General features: G+C 40.4%; 1 protein-coding gene across 21 annotated transcripts in view; it reads left to right on the top strand.

The window, feature by feature from the left end:
- WNK1 (WNK lysine deficient protein kinase 1) overlaps window positions 1-24,070 on the top strand; it is a 106,716-nt gene that overhangs the window by 38,880 nt on the left and 43,766 nt on the right. For all 21 annotated transcript variants that reach the window (XM_083461726.1, XM_083461711.1, XM_083461725.1 and 18 more), the window contains exons 3-8: window positions 914-1,134; window positions 2,950-3,107; window positions 16,901-16,989; window positions 18,056-18,275; window positions 19,477-19,813; window positions 22,497-22,684. In XM_083461726.1, the coding sequence (XP_083317852.1) occupies window positions 914-1,134; window positions 2,950-3,107; window positions 16,901-16,989; window positions 18,056-18,275; window positions 19,477-19,813; window positions 22,497-22,684 (1,213 nt within the window). The remainder of the gene's footprint in view (window positions 1-913; window positions 1,135-2,949; window positions 3,108-16,900; window positions 16,990-18,055; window positions 18,276-19,476; window positions 19,814-22,496; window positions 22,685-24,070) is intronic.

Here is a 24,070-nt window from a genome sequence, read left to right as displayed (position 1 = left end):
AAAGCATGTGTGCACACATGGATCCAGTAAAACAGATCTTCTTGAAATCACATTTATTGTTTCAGTGGTTATTTACTCCCTGCTCCCCTCAAAATCAAATATAAATCTGAGGTGTCAATCCTTATGGAACCTCATAATTTGTGCATGGGATCACCTCAAGAGTATTGTCAAATCATAGTCCACCTGTGTCACAGATGTGTTCTGTGATTTGATGGCGACTTTGTTATCATGTTATGTAAAAATCATGAAGATATATGGGAATCTGTTCCTTAGGCATGTTTTTGTGGTGATGGCAAGCACTGTCACTGTGAATTTTACTGTGCAACCTACTACTAAAATACATTACTAGTGTAAGGGAACCTCATATAAAATCATGCACATTAAAAAAGATTTGTTTTAATTCTATTGAATCTCAACTTTTACCCAGAACCCAAAGAATATGAAAGAGAGGGAGTGTGTGCTTATGTGAGCATGTGCACATGCATGCATTTTCTGGAGAAGGGAGTTGAGGAAAAGCACCAGAGGTGGGTTGCTCCTATACCACACACTCTCAAAATTTCAAATGTGCCCACAGGTTCAGAAAGATTGGTGGCCCCTGGATTCTAACTCATGAGCCAATCAGTTCAGTGTATTGATTTATATAAAATGCTGCAGGTGTAGTTATTCTTTTTGTGAAGGAGCACTGCTGTGCAGTTTCTATTACCTCTGAAAAGGAAGGCTGGTTTTCAGTACTCCCAATACTTCTCTTTGCCCTATGTTCTTTTTCTGGAGGTGTGGAGTTTGGCTCATATGAAAGCCTGCTTTTGTTACGAGCTGTTTGTTTGATGTTTGTAGTTCACTTGTGGCATTCCAACAGCATGGACTTCAAGATGAAGCTTGAAGCTTATTTTTATTCCTCTGGCTCTTTCCCTAGGTACTTAAAAAGGTTTAAAGTGATGAAAATCAAAGTACTGCGAAGCTGGTGCCGGCAAATACTGAAGGGTTTGCAGTTCTTGCACACGCGTACTCCTCCCATTATCCACCGTGACTTGAAGTGTGACAACATCTTTATTACTGGCCCCACAGGATCAGTCAAGATAGGAGACTTGGGTCTGGCAACCTTGAAGCGGGCTTCCTTTGCCAAGAGTGTGATAGGTAAGCTTCTGGTTTTGTTTTAGCAGTTCTTACTTGAAAATTTGCCTAATAGAATTTTCCAATTCTCACAAAGCAAAAAAAGGAAATGAAAAAAAAGCTTCATCCCTGAAAATTCTGGAGTTTTAGGTCTCATAAAATATGGGTCCCTGATATTAGTATTCTCCTAAAGAATCTTCTCAAGGTGTGTAGGCTCTTTCACTTAGCAGAACACTTGATAAAACCAAAGTATTTCCATCCTTTGAAATAACTGTTCTGAACTGGGATTAAGGGGAAGCACAGAGTTTTGAATGAAAATTCTTTTTTAAAAAATACAAACCTCTGCCTTATACCTAAAATTTCTGGGCTGCTGCATTTAAGTACCCTACAATAGCTTTGTCAGCTGGTCTGAAACTATGACCAGATAATTGGTTTTAACAGCTCTGTTCTGCTATTTGTTTTGTGAAGGATGCAAGCTAACAAGGGAAAAGATGGTCCTTTTTAGTCTGCATCTGCTAGTGTGTGTTTTTAGAATGCAATCTACAGCTATTTCTGAAGTTCTGTTTTCAGAAGTTGTAATACCTGATTTTAACAATACAAATTCACATTTGCAAATATCTTGGCCTTTGTGACAATGAAACATTTCCTGCTTTCCAGCCAGTCTAGAAACAACTAATGTTAGTGGAAAGGGGAGAATATTCAGTGGGAAATGACCAACTTCCTTAACATAGCAGTCTCTTTTCCATATGTTATGATCAACTTTCAATTGGAAAACTGCCATATTCTGACTTTTTTGAACAATTGAATTAGTATGCTCCCTTTCAGTTAAGGCTGGAACACCACTGAATCATGGGAAGATGGATAGGGAAGTAAAAAGTGATTGATTGGTAAATTTGCATACAATCTGGTTTGTTTGCAGGAAATAATTCTCTGCTTATTGGTAATTTCTGGCTCTTACATATCTCTGATTCATATAGTGCAGATTTCTGTGAAATGGAAGGGTGCATTGGTTTGATACATCAGGGATAATACACCTCCTACAAATTGATTTTAAAATTAGGATTTATTGAATCTCGCCCTCTGTGCCTATAACTCAATCTCTCTATATTTCTGAGTATTTTTGCCTGTAGGATGTCCCTCACTATTTCCTGTATCTGCAGTAGGCCTATAAAATGTACTGCAGGTGAAATGGTAAGTATGTAAAAAGGGCTCTGGTGAGTGGCCTTTGCAGAACATTTTTGAAAAATTAATTTTTAAGAAACCTTTATTCATAAGCACAGGGTTTTTCATTGCAAGGCTTTGTTTAAAGTGACACTAAACAGAAGTAAATGGAGTGTTACGGGTCAGAGACTAGCTGTGGACTCTTTCCAGTACTAATTTTTTACAGCAGAGGGCAGGCAGGGATGCTGAAACAAGCCTCATACCTCCTTTCTCACAAGGAGGAAAGGTAAGTGTGTCTAACAAGTATTTGGTTTGTAGTCTAGCTAGTCTCTTACTTTATTTTTCTCCATTTATCTTCAGCCTGGGATTCAATCATATACCATTATGACTAAAATCTTCATATGTTCCCCCTGATTCTGTTCCATTATAATATCTATAAATGGTGAACATAAAAACCTTTAACTGTTGGTTCCTCACTTCTTGCAAAGGCCTTGCAATGGAAGACCCATGGGATACGTTGATGAAACAGAGTGACTGAGGGTGTCCTCCCTCTTCTTTTTGCTTCCACTTCTTCTTTTCTCACAGGTCTACCCGTCTACTCCCTTCTGCGGTGAGTAACGCCAGCAGCCTCTGCTCGCTTTGAGACATTTAGAGTCTGAATCGTTCTTTTAATTTAAGGTACCCCAGAGTTCATGGCACCCGAGATGTATGAGGAGAAATACGATGAATCCGTTGATGTATATGCTTTTGGGATGTGTATGCTTGAGATGGCTACGTCTGAATATCCTTATTCTGAGTGTCAAAATGCTGCACAGATCTACCGTCGAGTGACCAGCGTAAGTCTCCTATAACCCTCTACAATTGTAGAGCTCCTACCACAGCTAACAAAAGATGTCTTCCTTCAGTGATAGAGGATGGGTAGCTTTGCAGGAGAGGAAAAGAAAAGAAAGCACACACTTGGGATAATGTAGAAGCTCTCTTTCCTAGCTCTGCATGAAATGCAAGAGGTTGAATGCTACAAAAAGGAAGAGCCACAGCCCACACCTAAAGCTCAGGTGGAAATCAGTTATTTAATCCTACTGTTCATTGGCATTCATTCAGGAAAAGTTGCGTAACCAGGTACTGTACCAAACTAAAATTGGATATTGGTGGAAATCTTTTGACCCTGTCAGTTTTTTCTTCATTACAAAACATTAACTTGAACATTAGCTCTTGATCTGAACAAATATGTTACAGAATGAAAGAATTATTATAGGCATGTGTTGCTTAACTAGGATTCTAAATACTTGTTTATATAAGCTGTAAGTACAAGTTTAAAATACTTTTGCCCTACCATTCAAGGAATATTATTTTCCATTGGTTTCCAGTGGAAATATCCTTATTTCTGTTTCAAGTCTTAGCATGCTTGCACAAATATAGCTAAAGCTACCACCTTCATATGAGGAATAAACAGACTGGGGTAAGCTTGAGGTTTGTGGGGGTGCAAAAAATAAGTGGTGGGAAGAAGCTCCCCTCCCAAAAACAACACCCAGGGAGAATTCAGTGGCTATAAAAAGCATTAGTAAAATCATTAAGCATTAGTAATGTAGCTGAGATTGAGCACAAGTGTTTCCACCAGGTCCATGAAGATGGGGGAGGGCAGCTGGGTACACTTTCTCCGGGCCCTGGAGGGCTAAGCTGACCAGGGGGGCAACCCAGGACCAGATTCTTTTTTGTTTTTGAGTTTATAACTATAACAAGACTCCCACCCCAGACCTCAGGTAAGCTCTGCATGGGGCTGGTTTCCACCCCATGCCCCCCCCCCAAATTGATGGGAACCAAAATGGAGAAAACTACCCACCACATAGAAGCCTCACTGATGTGCATCTGCATGACTCATTGTTCTAGACTTGCACTCCTTAGAACAGTGACTCGAGCAGAAATACCCAGGAGATGGCCTCCTTTGAGTGTGGCAAATTCATAGCCTTGCACATGAATAGGAAACCTTTCCGAGTTCAGTAGCAAAGTGTGCCTCTCATATTCAGGGGGAAATAGTGTGTCTCCACAATTAAGAAACTTTGGGGGGAAATTGATGAAAATGGATGCGAGATTCAGCCTATGTTCAGTAAACAGTGCCTTTTGATATTAACTCATAGTATTAAAAAATAATTTATCAGAGCACCAACCAGTGCCAGTTGAGATAATTCCTCTGGGAAGGGGCTTCCTCACTCAGTGCAGCAGCACCATCACAGGCAGCAGATTTTTTCCATTTCAGTCACAGGAGGTGGGAGCTAAGGATAGTCAGCTGGTCTCACCTAGGCCTGGATGGGACATGCGCTCCCTTGCAAACACAGCCTTTGAATTATTCTGGCCTTTTCTTCCTTGTTGGTGACTTCACTGCAGCTGCCTCCTTGAGCTACCTATAGGATGTTGCATCCCCCTCAATCTCCTTCTCAAAAGTCCACCTTTTCTATGAAGCCTTTGACACAGCCACATTATCTGTGGAAGCTAAGCCTAAGTGCAAATGAATTGAATACATTTTTCTACTTCCTTCCTCTATTGTTTTGCTTGTGTAGGATTTTAAACTTCTTGGGGCAGGGACCAGCTGTCTTTTTTCTCTGTAAAGCACCATGCACACTGATGACACTGTGTGCAAGCCTACCTTTTAAAATAATAAACTGAATAGAATGCAATGAACTTTATTATTAAAGTTTCTGTTTGTATTTTTTCTTTTAGCTGATGTTCTGTAGTACTGAAATTTTAACTCTGAAAATTGGTGTCTCTTACGTTGGTGACTCCAAGACTCCAGGCAGCAGTGAGCAGCATCTTGTTTTGATGGTGGAGTTGCCTAGGGTTTGGCTCCCCACCCCCTCCCCACCTTCACCCTAGAATGGAATTTCCCTTGTCACCCTCATCAGAGGGCTATGAAATGTGCACTAAAGTGGGATAAATTTGGACGTACTGTGGGACCTTAGGGGGAAGGGTGGGTGATTAATAATAATAAGTGGGTGTGATTGTGCAGAGCAGAGGGAAAGCTTTGGTATACTGGGGCAAGTTAGAAAGAGGAAGATCAAGCCTTGTATGCAGGCCAAATTTGGTTCAGGGTGGCATACACATTGCAGATTTAGGCATACCGGTAACCTACAACATGAAGGGTCAAGTTAGAAAAGAGAATCAGAGACTATAATCCATTTCATTTCACTTTTTCTTTTAAATTCATTCATAGGAAATAGTGTTTCTGTAACGTTCCTGAAATAGGGAATGATTCTATTGGGTTTACAACTGAGCAGGGCAAAAAGCTATTAAAGTTCAGCAGAAACGGTTTAAGGGAAACCAACTTCATTATTCGCATGAGCTAAATAAAGAGAACCAAAAGCAAGACAACACTACCAATAATGCAGTTGCAGAAATCAGGATAGTTATTGTTCCCCCTTTACTTTGTCTTTCCTCTCTGCATGAGTGTTTGTATGTCAAACAACAAAGATCTGAGGATCAGAAATCAGACTTGTAACTGTACAGGCAAAAGTAATTTATTTTAATCCTTTGTGAATACAGTGAGTAATACAACTTCCAAGCTACTTCAGAAGTATGCAGAGCTCCTGGGGCTAAAACGTTAGGTATGCTGGCCTCCTGTATTTCCATACAAATGTGTGTAAAAGATCCAGGTTTATTGCTAATCTCCCAGGGCTACACTAAATACTTAACCATGAATGGATACAAGTTGTTTTGGAGTTTGGTACTTGTTAAAGGACAAACTGTCCTTGAGTTTCCTGCATCTTTTTTAACCTTTCAAATCTCTGCATGGAAGCTGTTTTTGAACGTCATGCTAAACCATAGTTTAGCATGAAGTGAATGAGCCTAGGTGAGCCTCAGGCTTGCATTCTCCTCTTCTCTCACTCAGCTGGGCAGAGGTTTGAAAGCTTTGGCTTTACTAGTTTGTTCCATCCAATCTGGTAAACATTAATGTTCCTTGAAACAAGTTGGCTTGTTTCAAACATCATAGTTCTCATTAAGCAGTTTGTTGATCTGGATGAAGTGACAAATAATGAAGAAGTGGAAGCATCTGACTGCTCTCAGCTGTGTGGAGGAGGCGAGAGATCATGTATGTTTGAGACTAAGGCTCACCTAAGCTTGTTCGTGTCACTTAAGCTACAGTATAGTGTAGGAGTGTGGAATTTATGCCACTCCAAAGTAGCTGGACTGTCAACTCGCATCAGTCCAAGCTATTGTGGTTAATGGTAAAGGATGATGAGTGTTGTAGTCTAGCAATATCTGGAGTGCCGCAGGTTCCCCATGCCTGGTTCAGCACAATGTCCAAACTTGGCCTGAGTCCGTTATATGGGACTAGCATTTTTGTTTCATAGCTCCTTCTGGTGATGCAGGTTTTTCTGTATTTCCTGCAGGGTTGTTTGGTACAATTCAGCATTAATTGGTTCAGTGACTTAGATATTGCCCAGAATTTCCATATAAGAGTGCTGCTTTCCACAATGTGTGGAAAATAAGGTAGATTCAGATAATTGGAGTGATTTCAGTGATTCCAAGGTTTAGTTAATTGTATGAAGTTAACTTCAATTGTTCACATAAGCAATAGGTTTTATTTATGGACAACCTAATATATACATAGAATCACAGAATCATATCTTAAAATAACACATCTGTCTTAAAATGTTAGGCTTTATGTTTAAGTTCTAGGATTCATTCATTAAGAACCTCATTATTTGACATTTTCATCCCAATATTATGGATGTTTGCTCAGGAGGAAATCCCATTAAGTTCAGGAAGACTCCAGTAACCACCTCACAGAACTAGTCCAGGAGGATACTGCTGTCGGTGGTATCAAAAATTTTCAACAGATTGAAAAGCAAGAGCCAGAGATGTATTCTCCTTGCCCTAGTTCTTGGTACAGGTCATCAGGGCAACACAGGCTGATTTAGTCACCAAACCAAGCCTGATTCCAGATAGAACTGGATCCAGATAGTTTGTATTCAAGGACTGCTTCTCCCCATATGAACCGACTCAAACCATGCTAACATAATCTGAAGCCCTTCTTCGTGTGCTTCTTCCATGAGAGGTCTGGAGTGTGGCAACACGAGGACAGGCCTTTTCTGTGGTGGCTCCCTGTTTGTGGATTGCTGTTCCCAGGAGGCTCATCTGGTGCCTTCTTTAAAACCAAATGAACAAACAAAATGAACCAAATGAACAAACCATATGAATGAACAAACCAAATGAACAAACAAAAAACCCCCCAAATGAGCCAAATCCAAATGAACAAACAAAATATCCTGCAGCTCCTTTGCCACCACCTTGCCCAAGAAGCGAGTATTGGTGACCAGGTGGTACTTATTGTAAACCTCTTCAAGAGTGAATGTGCCACAGCTTTTTTAAGGCCAGCAAGCCCCACTTCATTGCACAGTGGCATGTTCTCCACACCCTGGACTGACCTGATCAGTCCCCCACCCCCACCCCACCTGGCTTTCATCAGCCAGAATGGGTAGCGTTCAAGAGAGCTTGTTCCATCATTGCAAGAGTCATGCCCACCTTCGCAGTTGACTGTGAAGAGCCAAAGGTCTCCAGTTCAGTGGGTTTTTTAAAAAAATGAAACTCTGCAGAGGTCTATGGCAGTTTTAAACTATTTAAAGGTGGTCGAAACATGTTGAGTGTGTTTTGCTCCTGATGGTTCTTGAATCTGTACTATATAAAGAGACCATCTTATCTATTATGCTATTCTGCTTTGTTATTATAGCACTGAATTTTGCTACTGACCCATGTCCTCATTGAACTTAGGGCCAAGATAGTGATATGTTAAATGTGTGAATGCATTTAACTTGCTGACTTCTCTCCCCCTCCCATGTTGTTGTTTAGTCGTTTAGTCGTGTCCGACTCTTCATGACCCCATGGACCAGAGCACGCCAGGCACTTCTGTCTTCCACTGCCTCCCGCAGTTTAGTCAGATTCATGCTGGTAGCTTCGAGAACACTATCCAGCCATCTTGTCCTCTGTCATCCCCTTCTCCTTGTGCCCTCCATCTTTCCCAACATCAGGGTCTTTTCCAGGGAGTCTTCTCTTCTCATGAGGTGGCCAAACTATTGGAGTCTCAGCTTCAGGATCTGTCCTTCCAGTGAGCACTCAGGGCTGATTTCCTTAAGAATGGATAGGTTTGATCTTCTTGCAGTCCATGGGACTCTCAAGAGTCTCCTCCAGCACCATAATTCAAAAGCATCAATTCTTCGGCGATCAGCCTTCTTTATGGTCCAGCTCTCACTTCCATACATCACCACTGGGAAAACCATAGCTTTAACTATACGGACCTTTGTTGGCAAGGTGATGTCTCTGCTTTTTAAGATGCTCTCTAGCTTTGTCATTGCTTTTCTCCCAAGAAGCAGTCCCCCTCCCATAAGATGCCATTAACGCCAATACCTGCTTCATCAGTACTGCAATGTTTGTGGGGAATAATTAAATCTCTCCTCCCCATACTCTGCAGTTGTGCTCTCCCTGTGCCTTTAAAAACTTTTTTGAAAAGTTTGACTGTCATCATGAATTTAATGTTTTGTCTAGCTTGACTGTTGGCCATTTTTTTGTACATGTTTGCCCATATAACGCCACTAATTGTCTAGGAATGAAACTGGGCTGAATATATTTAATCTGGTCTTTTAGAATGATCAGTTCCCACATGCGTTTTCCCCACTTAATGCAAACAGCTATCACATATGAAACATTATAGATGGCATTTCCGTATGACTGTACTTTCTAGGAAGGAAGTTCACACATTTAACTGCAAGTCAACTGACAAGTCATCACAGGACTAGTTCATGCGCATTTTTAAAAGTTTCTACCCCCCACATTCAGTTCTAGCAATCAAAATAAGCTGTGAATCTGTCTCTTTAGTGGGGATTTATAAAGTAACAGTGCATTTCATGCATCCAAGCAACACATTAATGAAAGTATCTGCTGTAAAGTGTTGAAATAGGTATGGTCTGTGGAGTCAAAGATGTGTAGGAGATCCTAAAATGGAACTATATTTGAGACTTGCCTGTCTCTACAGTGCAATGAAGGTAACCTCCCTCTGAACAAAATTACTGTAACCAGTTCATAAACTGATTTGTGAATCCTCAGGGATCTGCTGATGATGAAGGGAACCCCAACCAAGGTTCACAATGTGAACTCACAGAGTATAATTCCCAGAATGGAACTGAAATGTTGAGAGAGAGGGAATATGGCTGGTAGAGGCAGAGGCCAGAGGCAGAGGCAGCCAGCTATCAGAGGAATTCAGTGCCTCCTTCATAAGCACTGTTCCACGTCATCACTGATCTTCCTTCCACCTTCCACTGTGTATTACACTGCCAGTTGACCCCACTCACTACTTCATCCTTCACTGTTTGTCTCCTCTCATGTTTATGCCTAATTCCCCCTTTCACATACTGCCTCCAGCAGAGCAACAGGTTCAGCCCACCCTCTGGATATGTTTAAGGAAGCGCAATGACTACCAGTGTTAATTAGTGAGAACTACATTGGATTTATGAAGATGCACATTGTGAAGTAACTCCACACCCCCATCATAATATGACCATTCACTTCATAGGAATAAACTGGAGAACAGAACTTCCCAGACGTACACTGGAAAGTCAAAGATGGGGATGAAGGTGGGGAAAGGAGAGTCAAACTGGTTGTGCAGGATAAAAGCTGTTATGATGAGGACAGTACTGCAGTGCTGGTTCACAAAATGTGGACTATGGTGGTAAAATTCAGTATCTCTAAGGCATGGAAAGTATTCTGAGAAATCCTTATATACTGTATTTTTCGCTCCATAAGACACACCTTTTCCCTCCTAAAAAGTAAGGGGAAATGTGTGTGCATCTTATGGAGTGAATGCAGGGGGGAGGCAGGCAGGAAAAGCCCCCGAGAGCCGCACACAAGCTCAGCGCGGCTCTTGTGGGCTTTTCCCCAGGAGGGAGAAGGGATTGACGCGGCAAGTCAGTCCCTTCTCCCTCCTCGTAGAAAAGCCCGCAGGAGCCGCGCGCTCCTTAAAGGGTGCGCGGTTCCTGTAGGCTTTTGCGGGAGGTGGGGGAATTGCCATAGCCGTGCGCAGCCTCTCTTGGTCGGAGAGGCTGCGCACGGCTAAAGAAGCCAAGACAGCGAGCGGGATGGATCCCGCTCACTGCCTTGGCTTCTTTGCTCTTTGGGGCTGTGGGGGGGGGGATAATATTTTTTCTTGATTTCCCCCTCTAAAAACTAGGTGCGCCTTATGGTCAGGTGCGCCTTATGGAGCGAAAAATACGGTAAAATGTGTTGATACCACTAAGTAGGGGTGAGTATTGTGTGCATTACTAGGGCATAGCAAGCTGTAATACTGGTAAGGAAAAAAAACATAATTTGGATTGGATATTGGTATTTAAAATTGAAGTTTAGCTGGGCAAGCTTTAGAGTCAGGAATGAAGTGGTTAAGCATGGATTGGGTAACATAACAGAAATTTGCATTTCATAAGATGCATGGAGTAAATTAAATTACCTTGCATAGTATTGCCTCAGGGTTGGGAGGAAGGGGTTAACTTTGTTTTCCATTAGGATCATGAGTTCTTTTAACATTTCCTTTAACGGTTTGTAGCAGCCTGCATCTAGCTCAAACCAGTACTGAAATAGCTTAGTAAAAAAGTAATGGAGATTTTTCAAAGTACCTTGCAGCTTGACTCTAGAGTTCATGGGCCAACATAATTAATGGCAAAGTCTAAAAGAAGATTAAAGCAATTAGAGTAAAATTCCTTTCAGACTCTATTGTTAATCCCCTTGTTTGGGGGAAATCCTAAATACCATTATCAGCTATCATAACTTTCTTAGCACTTCCATGTAGGAAACTGCATGTAAATTGTGCACAAATAGTTGTGTGTGATCTCACGGGAGGGCAGTAGCCACGGGTTGTGGCTTCCTGATGTGGATACACAGTGACACAGATGCATATTCAATTAACTACATGTGATCTGAATGTGATCTTGCATGAGTTTCTTGTATATCTAAAATTGGAAAAAGTTTCCAATCTTCTTACAATCCCTCCCCTCCCTTAGCAGTCTTGCTGGCATGGCCACTCTTCTGTCTTTTCTATGAAACCTGCCACTGCTATGCACCAACATGGTATCTAGCAGACTGGTGTCTTTTCAGTAGAAAGACTTGGATTGTTTTGTGGATGTTCTCATCTGAATACTAATTAAGATGGGCCTGTGATGAGTCAGTGTGGAAAAGTAATGTCATGTTTTGTCTTGCCCAGTAGCTTGGGAAGAACAAGGGTCTAAGAGTGTATTAAAGGTGCTCTCCAGCTTTGGTAGAGGTGGCTGATGTTCTCAGTTATATTCAGCATTCAAAATTAGCTGGGCCTTTTGCAACTGGATGGAGATGTCCAGGAGCCACCCTTGGCGTCTAGCATCTCCACCTGTCTGGGTGCAATCAGCTGGTCTGCAGGGGGGACAGCTGCAGCAAAAGGCACTACCCCTGGCAAATACCTGATTCTCCCAGCAGCACAGCAGCAAAAGATGCACCTTTTTTTGCTGCTGAGTTGCTGGGCAGATCAGGTGTTTGGTGGGCTACTGTGCTACCCTGCAGACCCCCTGATTTACAAGGCAGCAAATAAAAATAAAATAAATTTCTGCCAGGTGAATCAGGTGTTTGGCGGGGCAGAGCGATAACAAAAGATGTGTCTACCCAGCAGACCCCTGATCTGCCTGGCAGCATTTTTTATTTTTTGCTGCAGGGCTGCCTGGTCTGGTAGTGGGGCAGTCCCCCACCCCAATGGTGTCTAGACGTTTTGGTGCCTACAACCTAGGTCCCAGGAGCCACATGGCTCCTAGCATTCATATCCCAGTTTCTAACAATGATATTTTAGTGCTACATGTGGTTTACTTGTAAAACTTTTCAACAGTCCATAAGATAACTGGCAAAAGAGCAAAATGTAGAGGCATAGGTAAATGCAGGGACATAGTTCCATTATTTGCTCCCAGTGCGGAGTAAAATTAGAAAATGGGTTGTATGACTACTCATAAAAAGAATACAGTAATCTAGGTAGAAAGATGAGTTCTGTAGCTTCATTTGACTAAGTAACATCCTAGTAGTGCTATCAGATTAATTAATAATAATTGCTATAATGCCAGTCAAGTGGTTGTGCCTGAAATTATAAATAGAATCATCAAGACACTTCAGTTTCAGCTACATTCTTTTTAATACTCTGCATGATATAACAGGGAAGCTTGGACAGGGTCTATTCTGGGTTTTGCAAAAGAAGATGCCAATTTGCCTGAAATAGCAGGGAAGGACAAAATGGGAGGAGCCCTAAGAAGGCTTACCTGTTCCATGGCATTTATTATTGCTGTGTGTCAAGGGGCTTGGCCAGTGGAAAACAGAGTTCTGATTTCTACAGGCTAACACAGGATGAGGGAAGGCAAAACTGTAGAGAAGACTATGCTTCCTTCAAAGCTTTATCCCTGCTTTCCTTCTGCTGTGCGTTAAGTGTGGACTTTAACAGTCCATTCTCCTTTTGTGTGCACAAGTCTCTCAGCATATTTGCCTCTGAGTCTCCTAATGGATCTTTCCAAGAGAGATTTTTGCCCAGTTTTTGTCATCATAAATTCACACTGTTGTTGTTCTCACACAGACTGTGGTAAAGAGGTAAGAATTTCAGTTATACTAGCTTGCATTCATTTAAGTCATATGATGGGAAATAGGGGGTCATGATGCTTCTGTAGAGAATTCTGTATAGATCTGTTCTGTAACTACTTTCATATGTGGGGTGCTATGCAGCGGCAGTCCTGACTTCAAAATATTGAGTATCTGGACTTAAGTATGGATGTAATGGTTTTGGTGCAAATTAATTGGAGAAAGGACAGCTGAGACTCAGGTTTTGTGTGGATCTGTTTAGGAATTATGGTCTCCATGTGCATGGAAAATAATGTTGGCACAATTACTTGGATAATGCCTGGAAATCTAGATACAGTACTAGGGCTTTCTGACTAGGATGAACAAACACACCAGCAAACTGTGCAGAAGAGGGGGCAAAGGAATACATCTAGTATCTTTGATATACTAGATGATATACTAGATATGGGTTCTTGAATAACTCTTCGCATACACAAGTGAAGGAGGCTTGGGGCCCAACCACCACTGTGCACAAAATGCAAGTTTGTCTCTGTAAGAATGAAAGGTAATCAAAAGTTTCAGTTAATGTAATTTAAGGGTGGTGCCTGTCTTGTGCGGTTGGAAGGAATAGGAATGTTTCAACGGGCTAATGTAAGTTAATTACACTTGACAAAGATATGGAGTATTAAGCACTCTTTATTTTGATAAGTGCTGTGTTAACCTATGCCACTTTAATACAGATACTATATTCTGGCGCTTGGTTGAGCAGTTAAGAATTTATTTTTGGCTCTAAAGTTGCCTTTCAGCATATTGTTCATTTGCCATTTTGAACTGCTGTGAAAGAAAGCTTAGTGCAAATATATTAACCCAGTTTTCAACACAAGTAGTGTGAAAGAGAGCTATACTCACTTGATTCTAAAATGCTTTAAAAATAGTTAACACAGAAAAAATTATATAAGTGACAGAGTAGGCTATAGTTTAAATTGGCATGTAATAGCAAGCAGGAACTTCTGCAAAAACAGTGCAAAGGCAGCAAATACTTAATCCAGGGGATTGCCTTGAAAGGAGGAAATGTCGTAATTATCCAGTGTACCATTTAATGTACTTGGAAACTAATTGATGAAAGAGGAAGGTCTGATTCACTTCAGACTTCCTTCATCCTGTTCCATGAATGCTCACTCTGGTGACTTTGGTTTCATTGTCTTGCTTCTTAGCTACTACACTATATTAGCTCAAAGATAACACAGAGTTTTTCTGATTATCTTTTGTTATGATTGATTATCTTTTATATATGCAAAGCTGGTATGACTTCGAGAATGGAATAAAGTATTTACATTATTTGATACAAAACAATTGTATATCAATGAAAGTGTATAGTGCCAAATAGTAAACTTCTTAAACTGAAACATTAAGTTCAAAAGAGATATTAAAACAACAACAACTTGAAACGTCCGTGTTCATAGTCCTCTTTCAATGGAAATATTAACTGTTCCAAACCATTCACAAGTAAACTGCCTTTATTGTGGTTAGTGAGTATACTAATATATGTGTATGCTAATACAATACTGAGCATAGGTTCACAAAAATTATCAGCCCACAAGTTGTTACTAATCCTATGGTGGTCATTTAAGGTATAAAATAATAATAAACAAGCAACTTTATATCTGTCAATCCCAAACAACGTGCCATTGTTCTTGAGCTCTTATCATCCCTCACCGTTGCCCTTGTTGACTGGGAATAATGGGATTTGTAGTGGAAATCATCTGGAAGTCAGCTAGTTGGGGAAGGCTGATTTAAACCTTACCTGTCTAGTCACCTAGATACAACTCTGTAAGCAGCTCTTTTCACAGAATAAATAAGACCAAGGAGTTTGGAAGAATGTGCTAATAGATAACAGTGTGTCTCTTGTCTATAATAAGTCATCAAAGTTTGCACTACTAAGTCAACATTATCTAAATCATGCCCTGCTAGTGACTGGAAGGCATACTTCGTATTATATGCAGGTACAATGTGTTGTAGATATGTGTGTTGACCAAATGTGATGTGTACTAGCTTATACATAACTAAGACTGCTTCTCAATGTTAGCTTGACCCTCAAATGGCTTTGTGTACATGGCTGGAAGCCCTGAACAGTACAACATGTCCTTTACTTGCCCTCCCTCCCTCCCTCCCTCCCTCCCTCCCTCCCTCTGGTTTGTTTTTTAAATTGTTTCGGTGGACTTTTGAATTCGTATTGTAATCACTTCATGTGATCAGATCACAAGAAGGTAATTTGAATTCAAGACTTTTCCCTTGAATAGTTCTGCATGAAAATACACAGATCATAACTCTATGCAATTAAGTGTTCTAACTGATAAGGGCTGCCTGTCAGATTACTAACAGTTTTTCCCCCCTTTTGAGTTGTAGATTAAAATGTTTTATAAAAGTTTGTTATAACTTAGAACTGCGGCCTTTAATTATGCCTCATTAGTCAGTTAACATATATGTCTAAAAACAAGGGAAGTATCATTTTTATTCAAAATCATTTCGTTGTATTTGATAGTTTTCCTTTAGTAGGTGAGCAACTGGAGAACAGGGTTTTGTTCTGTTTTTGCAATGCAATAAGAGCAGGGACTTTTCACCGAAATTCATACTTCTAAAAGAACAGGAACAATTCATCTGAGCCAACAGCCTTTGTTGATAAGGCACTAAAAGTGAGCTGGTAGGAGTAAATTTAATAGGGCAAAATGGTGACTAAAAGCCCCTTGGAATGCCAGTTAGACAGTAGCTTGTATTGTATCACAGTCCATGATATCAACAGTTTTTTAACTTTTTACATGGCCCCCAGATTCCAAGTTGGTTACTACTATTCAGATAATTTTACTGCTCAAAGTGCCAATGTGGATTGAGGTTTCAATCACCTGTGAATAAATGTTTATTTAGGAAGAGTTCTGAGACTGTTAGGTTATGTAAAAAGGAACATGAAGAACAGGTCAAAGGTAGCTTGCCATATAAATTAGGACCTTTTTATGTGTGTTGAGTTCTGGGTTTAATAAATATTAATCTTGTAAAATGCACACAGTCCTATCCTGTTCTGTCACATCTGTTTATCTGTCCCCACCACCACCACCTCAAAATCTTTGCACTGTGGCTTAATGGTAAATATAGGTTATGCCTGGTGAGAGGAAAATCTGTTAATATTAATTTTGTGCTAGTTTATGTACAGAAAGATAGGCCATGGTGAAGGTGAGACTGACCACCGGGTTTGACAGAAGAGTAGTATGATCAGAAATCAGATCTTGGCCTGTTTGGATAAACCATACTAAAACTAACCACAGTTCCCTATTTGGAGGAAAAGACAAACTGCAGCTGGTATAAAATGGAAATGGATGTGTCAGAGGAGGAGAGAGGAGGAAGAGTAGGCTTGTATATACTAAACCACGATTTAGTGTTGCATCATTTTGGGTCACTGACCTAAAAAGAATGAGAAAAGAAAAGATAACGATGAATATAATAAATGTGGCAATGTATTTGAGAGAAAACAAAGTGAATCTCATTTTGCCAATTACGACAAAGCTAGATTCTGGGTAAGTTGGAAACCAATGGTTACTTTAGAGAAAGAAATTATCTTAGCATGCCTTACTTAATTGTTGCAGACTTCTAGGAGAGAGGGGGGCAATATATTTGTATATATACGCTTGTTGGAATCTTTCCAGCATTCCTCTTTGAAAATGGATTTTTATGACTGCAATAGCATTTAAAATATATAGTTGCAAAAATACAAGTAAAACAAGAAAAGTTGTTTTTTCATAATTAAGTTTGGAAGTTCATTTGATTAAAAGCTGGTGTTTTCCACACTCAAATACAACTAATGCTTTGATCATTGAATTGGAGAGAAATCATGAATCAAATCACCATGGCATATCTTGTGAAGAATAAAACAGTCCATATGACACGAGCATTGTGCCTCCATAAGATTGAATGTCACCAGCCATGCTAGAGATTTAAATAGACATTTTTGTTACCATATTTTCTCACATATTCTTCTGTATTTCAGGGAGTCAAACCAGCAAGCTTTGATAAAGTAGCAATTCCTGAAGTAAAGGAAATCATTGAGGGATGCATTCGTCAAAACAAAGATGAAAGGTAAGTATTCATTCCATTTGGACGAGGCACTTCAGATATTCCATAGTGCACAATAACAGTGGTGTGTACTCCTTGAACAGTCAGATAAAAATAATAAAGAAAGAGAAATGAAAAGGACTTTCGATTCCCTGTCTGTCAGTCCCATATAAAAAGATTATTCAAAGTATTCATTCTACAATAACATCCAGCTGTTCTTCCTTCTGCTAAATGATACTTTTTCAGTCTTCAGACCCAAATCTCTCAAATTCATTAATTTTCCTTTCCACACAAAACATCTAAAAGGGGTTCTCCAATTATTATTTTTGATGTCGACAATAATTTTTCTCTAGTCCAATGTAACAACTTTTCCTCCAGTAACTTCAACAACCTTTCTTCCATATTGAAAAATAATAAATTGTTTCATCTTTGTTCACGCAAAAGTCTCTACACTATGGTCATATGTTAAAATAATATTTGATATTGATTTATTGTATGTTTGTTAATTCACACTCAGTTCTGTTATCTTCCGATCCTATTTTCTGTTGGCCGTGATTTTCCTTCCTAATTTTACTTTGTAAGTTCTTTCCATTTCTCACCAATATACAAATAAAAATGAAGCTACAAGGAAACTAACAGAATATGAAAAGAGAGTAATAAGAGATAGTATAATGACTAAGGGATTGATTTCCCTTTTATACAAAATCCTTATTAAGATTTTGCCCCCAAAAACATTTTAAAAACTGATGAGAATTAATTTGGGATATAAACATTGAAGAGGATAAATGGAACAATTTATGGACAAAAGGACCATATAAATCTCCGTCAGCAACTAAGGATTGATTGCTAAAAATTGTGCATGGATTGTATTTAGCATTCAGTATCAGTCATCCTTATTGTTTTGAAAAAGGAAGTCCCTTTAGAAATGGCATGGATATATAGAGTTTGTCTTAGAACAAGATTTAAATATTCAGTGGAATATGGGCAGCCCAATTGGAAAATGGAGGAATTGTTTGTGTATTGTACTATGTGATAACGTTCTCCTGTCTTTTCCATTCCCCTTTTATTATTTCCTTTCCGTTATGATCAGGTATGCTATCAAGGACCTTCTGAATCATGCATTCTTCCAGGAAGAAACTGGTGTGCGGGTAGAGCTAGCAGAAGAAGATGATGGAGAGAAAATTGCCATCAAGCTCTGGTTACGAATTGAAGACATTAAAAAACTTAAGGGCAAATATAAGGATAATGAAGCGATAGAATTTTCTTTTGACTTGGAAAGAGATGTCCCAGAAGATGTAGCACAAGAAATGGTATGTCATATAGATATGACAGGTATTCCCACTTCCGCACCTATTTTGGCAGATTCCAGAGACATGGAATTGAACCATGTAGCTAATTTTTTTCTTTCATGATTTTGCTCACCCCAGTGCAGCCCAATTAAACTTAATACAGTGGGAATAAATGGTGTCTTCTTGTTGTTGTGATGCATTTCTCAGACAAGCCAGACTTCCATAGCTGTCTGAAAAACAGTAGCTGGGGAAAGCAGTCACACAGTGTAAGGGGCTGAACTCTGTCACCCTTCTAATTTGAGCATACCTACAGAGGTAGCTTTGACTTTCATTTCCCCCTGCTCCCCCAATAGTTCCCTTGCATGCACATATTTTCAATAACGGATGGATCCATATTTTTCTTAAGTAAAGAATAATCAATGCACTTAAGAGTTGCTCTGCTTCATGGGTAGCCCATGTGATACTCTTCAGATGTTGCTGAACATTCCAAAAATCCTTGCTAGTATGGCCAGTGATCAGGGATGATGGTAGTTGTAGTCCAGCAGTACCTGGGGGCACATCATTGGCTACCCCTGCTCTAGATTATGTAGGTGCAGTGGGCATTTGTTGAAACTTGCCTTTATGATTTCCCAGAAGGATTAATTTGGGGGATTAACTACTACCATCTAGCTGGCAGTTCAATTATATTTTGACACTTCTTTCAAAAAATTATATACTTTAGGGCACTTTTACCACATGGAGAAACACATCTGTCTATCTGCTCACTTTCCATTATAATTTTAAGCTGGATACAGTACTTACAAGGCATAAAACATCACCAGAATCAGTTTTTGCAACAAGCTTCTCTCCAATAAATTAGAAGGGTGCCAATGTTGCTAGGTCTCATTCCCTAGCCAATTCCAAACTAATGGTTGAGTACTTCTGAACAGAAGGTTGATGCAGCTGCTTTGACCTTGCAGCTGGGGTAGAAGACACTGTATCCATCTTTCCCCTTCAAGGTGATTGCACTGACTGCCATATAAATGGGAAGGCAGATGCACTTAGTAGTATATGTGCTATCCATTGCTTCATGTGAAGATATTATTTGGTTTATGATAGGATCCTATAATCTTTTTGCCTTGGCTTTTTCCCAATAGTCTTGGCACGTTTGATGTATAATTATAGAAACTTTTATTTTGCTTTATCATTGTTTATCTGATGGCATGAACCATCTACTTTTCAGGTTGAGTCTGGGTATGTCTGTGAAGGGGATCACAAGACAATGGCCAAAGCTATAAAGGATAGAGTGTCCTTGATCAAGCGAAAGAGGGAGCAGCGTCAGTTGGTGAGAGAAGAACAGGAAAAAAGAAAGCAAGAAGAAGTCAGTCAGAAACAGCAGACAGAGCAGCAGTTACAAACGGGCACTACCCAGCAAGGAACTAAACCTGCTGCACCTGCCACTGGTGTCACTGCCATCCCTGCTGCTTCAGCTTCGGTTTCTACACAAGTAGAGCCTGAGGAGCCAGAAGCCGATCAACATCAACAGCTGCAGTATCATCAACCTAGCATTTCCGTATTGTGTAAGTACATGCATCTTCTGACCTGTATTTTTGGACAGTTAAGTCAATACGTAAAGCCCGGTGTGACTGAAACATGTCACTATACAATAAACTAGTCACCATCCTCCTGGGTCATCCACAGGCATTTATGATTTAGACAAACATAAAGTGGTCAAGATAGATGGCTCCACTGCTCTCTTGGTAGACCTCTTCATATCAGCTGCTCCTTGAACATCTGAACAAGCAAGACCACCTTTAAGAAGCATACTTGCACTGAGGCTGGTGCAGATAGCTCCCCAACCCAAGCTGCCCTTGCAACAGATACAGCCCCCCCTTCCCTGGGAGAAATTTTATTTTGCTCAGAATGGGAAGTGAAGTCACACACACACACACACACACACACACACACAGCATTCATCACTTTGCCTGCAGACTAAATGCACCTTGGACTGACTTCATGCAGATGTGTGACTGGTCCACTAACAGTGTTTACTCCAAACACTGAAGCTTGAGAGTCCTTGTAGATCTGTGTCTTGAGAATCAGCAGGATGCAACTATCACATCAGCAGCATACAAAGAGTTTAAACCCGGGTACAGAATGAGGATCCTGATGTAGCTCCAGATTTTGAGCAGACTTTCATTCCAGCTCCCATAGGTGGCTGATGTTGATCTTGACCTGAAGGTACTGTTCTTGGAAGAATTGTATAATGAAGGTGAGGGTCTGATGACTTGGCCATGGTTTTGCTGCAGCCTGATTTCCACTTTTGATGGCTTTGAAGACTGCTCTCCTGACTTAAAAAAGCCAGAATGAGAGTGGCTGCTATCTGGAGCTTTATCTATAAGCAGGGAACCTTGACTTAGCCATGCAAGCATCAGCCCTATTGCACCCTAACCTGCCTATCAGGTTTATGTTCCATGTCCTGTCTTCCCTCTTTCTTCTCCTTCAGAACAGAAACTCTCATACAGGAGGAGGGGAAAGTACAGGAAATCCAAGTGTTGTGGAACCAACATGGGTAGTGATGGTGTTTCAGGCCACAGTGGTGCCCTCATGGTGGCATTGTGCTTGGTGGGGTGGGATAGGGTAAGGTGGCAATGAAGTCAGAAGAGCTCTGGGTTGGTGATGCTGGCATGCATGCACACCTGTGGGACTGCTGCAACCAACTTAGAGATCCTCTAACCTTGCTGGACTATTGTAGCAAGTTCACATTGCTGCCATCAGAAAAACACCACTGCCACACCACCCTTCCATCATGTGCCATTACTATGTTCAGGCATAGTTGAAGAGCCAAACATGAGACTATGTGATGCCTGTTGGAAAGCTATGGGGAGAAGTACCATTGAACATAAGACAAAGGGCCAGACAAAGGGACTTGGGATCAATAAATAAACATGGGACAGCTTGAAAAGGATTATGTTAAGGCCACCAGGGAAACACTGAAGATCCCTACAAGAATCACAAATAAAAGTTGATTGCATAGGCATATGAGGAAGGGGGAGTTTAAGGGACTCTACCAAACAGTGGTCACATCAATGTGCTGTTCTGATGCTGAATTCAAGAGGTACATGGAGCGCCATGCCACTGTCCTAGAGAGGCAAGTGACTTGGTAGAAATGCATAACAGACACACTAAATGAACAACTGGCAGCTCTGCAGCCACCTGTCCAGTATTCTCACTGCCAGGGTACATCCTACTGTACGTTAGCAGAATCACACACAACCCTGATTGAACACAAATCTTCTCTGAGTCAATAGATCAGCCAAGGAAGAGCCAAGAGCTATTGTAGATGTATATGGGCCAGCTAACTGTTCATTGCTCATTGTACATTGCACATTTGCTGTCGAAAGGATACTTGAGGTTAGGAGTACCACTGCCTTGTGAGACCAGCTGAACTTTGAAATGATAATGGCTATGAAGATTTGGGCCTTTCTGAAAACAGAGGCAGCCTGGCATTTGGCGCATGATGTGGAAGAATGGGATAATCCCTTGGAATATCTCATGAGATTAAGAGATGGTATAGGAGGAAATGTGTCCAGAAAAAACTCATGTTGACCCTGTACAAATTGGTCCTTAATGGGAGCTCATTGCATGTCAGCAGATCATAACATCTGTGGGCTGTAAAATCTTCAGAGACGCAATATGTTCTTTTGATTCCTCTCCTATCCGTATTTTGGTCCCTAAAAGCCAAATGTTTCAACCGTATTGTATTCCAGTCTATGGATGGATGCCAAAGGCATGTTCATAGAGATGAACATTGGCATGTTCAGCCAATGTCACAATATGGCCATTACATTTTATGTTGTGAAGCATTGAATCTGGACTTCTTGATAATCTCTTCACTTTTAACAAGAACAGATTTGTTGCCATTTCGGGAGCAAAATGCAATCAGCATTATCTCTGTACTGTGGAAATAAAAGGTGTTACGGACAGGAGTTAGGGCTTTGGGTTTCTTGTGCCTGCTGCCTTCCCGATGCACAACTTCGTTACTGCCATTGTCCTTTCTAACATACTCAGTCTGAGCACAGTTTCTGTGATTTTGTGTTGTAGGATTTGGGGGAAGTAGGGGGCATGTACTAGTGCTGCTGAGTGCTGCTGTCTCTACCTTCATTTTGTATAAATTTAAATGAATTCACAAGCAGTTCTGGAACTTTGACTCCGCATGAGTTCATGAGCAATTTAAAACCCACTCTTTTATGGTCTTTACAGCTGATGGCACCGTTGATAGTGGACAAGGATCATCTGTCTTTACCGAATCATGTGTGAGCAGCCAACAGACAGCTTCTTATGGTTCCCAGCACGAACAATCTATCCCAACAGTTCAGCCCCAAGGATATGCAGCTCCTGTTGGCCAGCCACAATCACAACAACCTGGAGGATATCAGACGTCTGGAGTGGTAAGGCCAAAGCCAAAGTAGTAGAGGGAATAGTTCAATGAGACTTGCTCAGAATTCCTTTATTTGTGTAGGCTTTTAAAAAACCTGTAGTCTGAGGTTTGAATGGAAGTTCAGATATATTTTGTGTGGGTAAAACAACATACACAACAAAGTAAAATTCCTTTCTCTGATAGTTCTTCAGGCGAGAGAGAGGGTATCTCATAGAAAGGTATAAAGGCAGCAGAACTTGGGGTGGAAGCAGCAATAAAATTCCCTTTCACTTGCTGATTTTGCCTATAGAGGTATATAAAATTCTATTTAGCTTGCAATGCATAGTGTGTGAGGAAGTTTATAATTGAAAAGTTATGATGAGCTTTATGAAACAGCTGAGTGTGTTAAGAGAACATATTGTGCAAGATTTTAATTACAGCTACAGAAGGTAAGGATTCCTAACCATTATAGAATGCTGCATGCGGACACTGCAGTTTTAAATGATCCCACTTCTGTTTTGCCATTTATTTATAGCTTGCATTGAATTGCTCATGGGCACAATTACCTTTCCCACTTCATGCGTTCATTTGTGTTACCCTTTATTTGGTACCCTTTTCTGGTATGTTTTCAGAGCTGACCTTGGGGGTCTTCTAGAAAAACTCTTTTACTCAGATCTTTTTACAAACCTTGCTGCTTGTGTAAAGGCCAAAAAAAAGTAACTGTTCCTCAAATAATTTACCTATATCTAGAGGATGCAGCCTTTCTGGTTTGGTTATCTCTGTTATTATGATGATATATTTCTGTAAATTACATTGGCAAGAGTTATCGTAGAAGATAATTCCTCGTTGGAGGAAAAATCTTGCCAGTTTTTACAAACAGAGCATCTTTCCATTCTGTTCAAATGCACATATGAAGTTTTGTGCCCTTTTAAACACATGATCAATCACAACTTTTAATACTTTTTTGAAAGTTTATTTGAGTTGAGTTCCATTGCTGCAGTTCAAGGACATGCCTTGGATCAATAACCCATTAAGCAATCTTCACATGCCTTGCTTCAAGGTTGAATAATCATGGCTAACACTAGGGGAATACACTAACAGTTCTTCTGAGCAGACCAGGTTTGGATGATGAATCGAAGACTTCCAGAAAAAACTTCCATGCAGACTCTTCTGGAAGTTTCAGGTGTCAGTGCAGTTTCATTGGGAAGAAGACTTCAAAAAAGACCGATCATTTTGGTTTTCCCCAAGAAGCTCTGGGGGGAAAATACAGAAGCATGTTTGGGGGGACAACGACCTGGCTGCCGGAGGAACTATTACATTTTAAGGCAGTAATTTAGGTGATAATTTGTTTACAATGAGAAAAATAAACCAATGACCTCTGGGGTATAGGCAGATTGCAGCAACTATCTTCTCTAAT

Source organism: Podarcis liolepis, assembly GCF_965112155.1.
Source record: "Podarcis liolepis genome assembly, chromosome: 10".
Classification (NCBI taxonomy): domain Eukaryota; kingdom Metazoa; phylum Chordata; class Lepidosauria; order Squamata; family Lacertidae; genus Podarcis; species Podarcis liolepis.
Note: the sequence above shows the minus strand (reverse complement) of the source record. Positions and strands in the feature narration are given on the sequence as shown.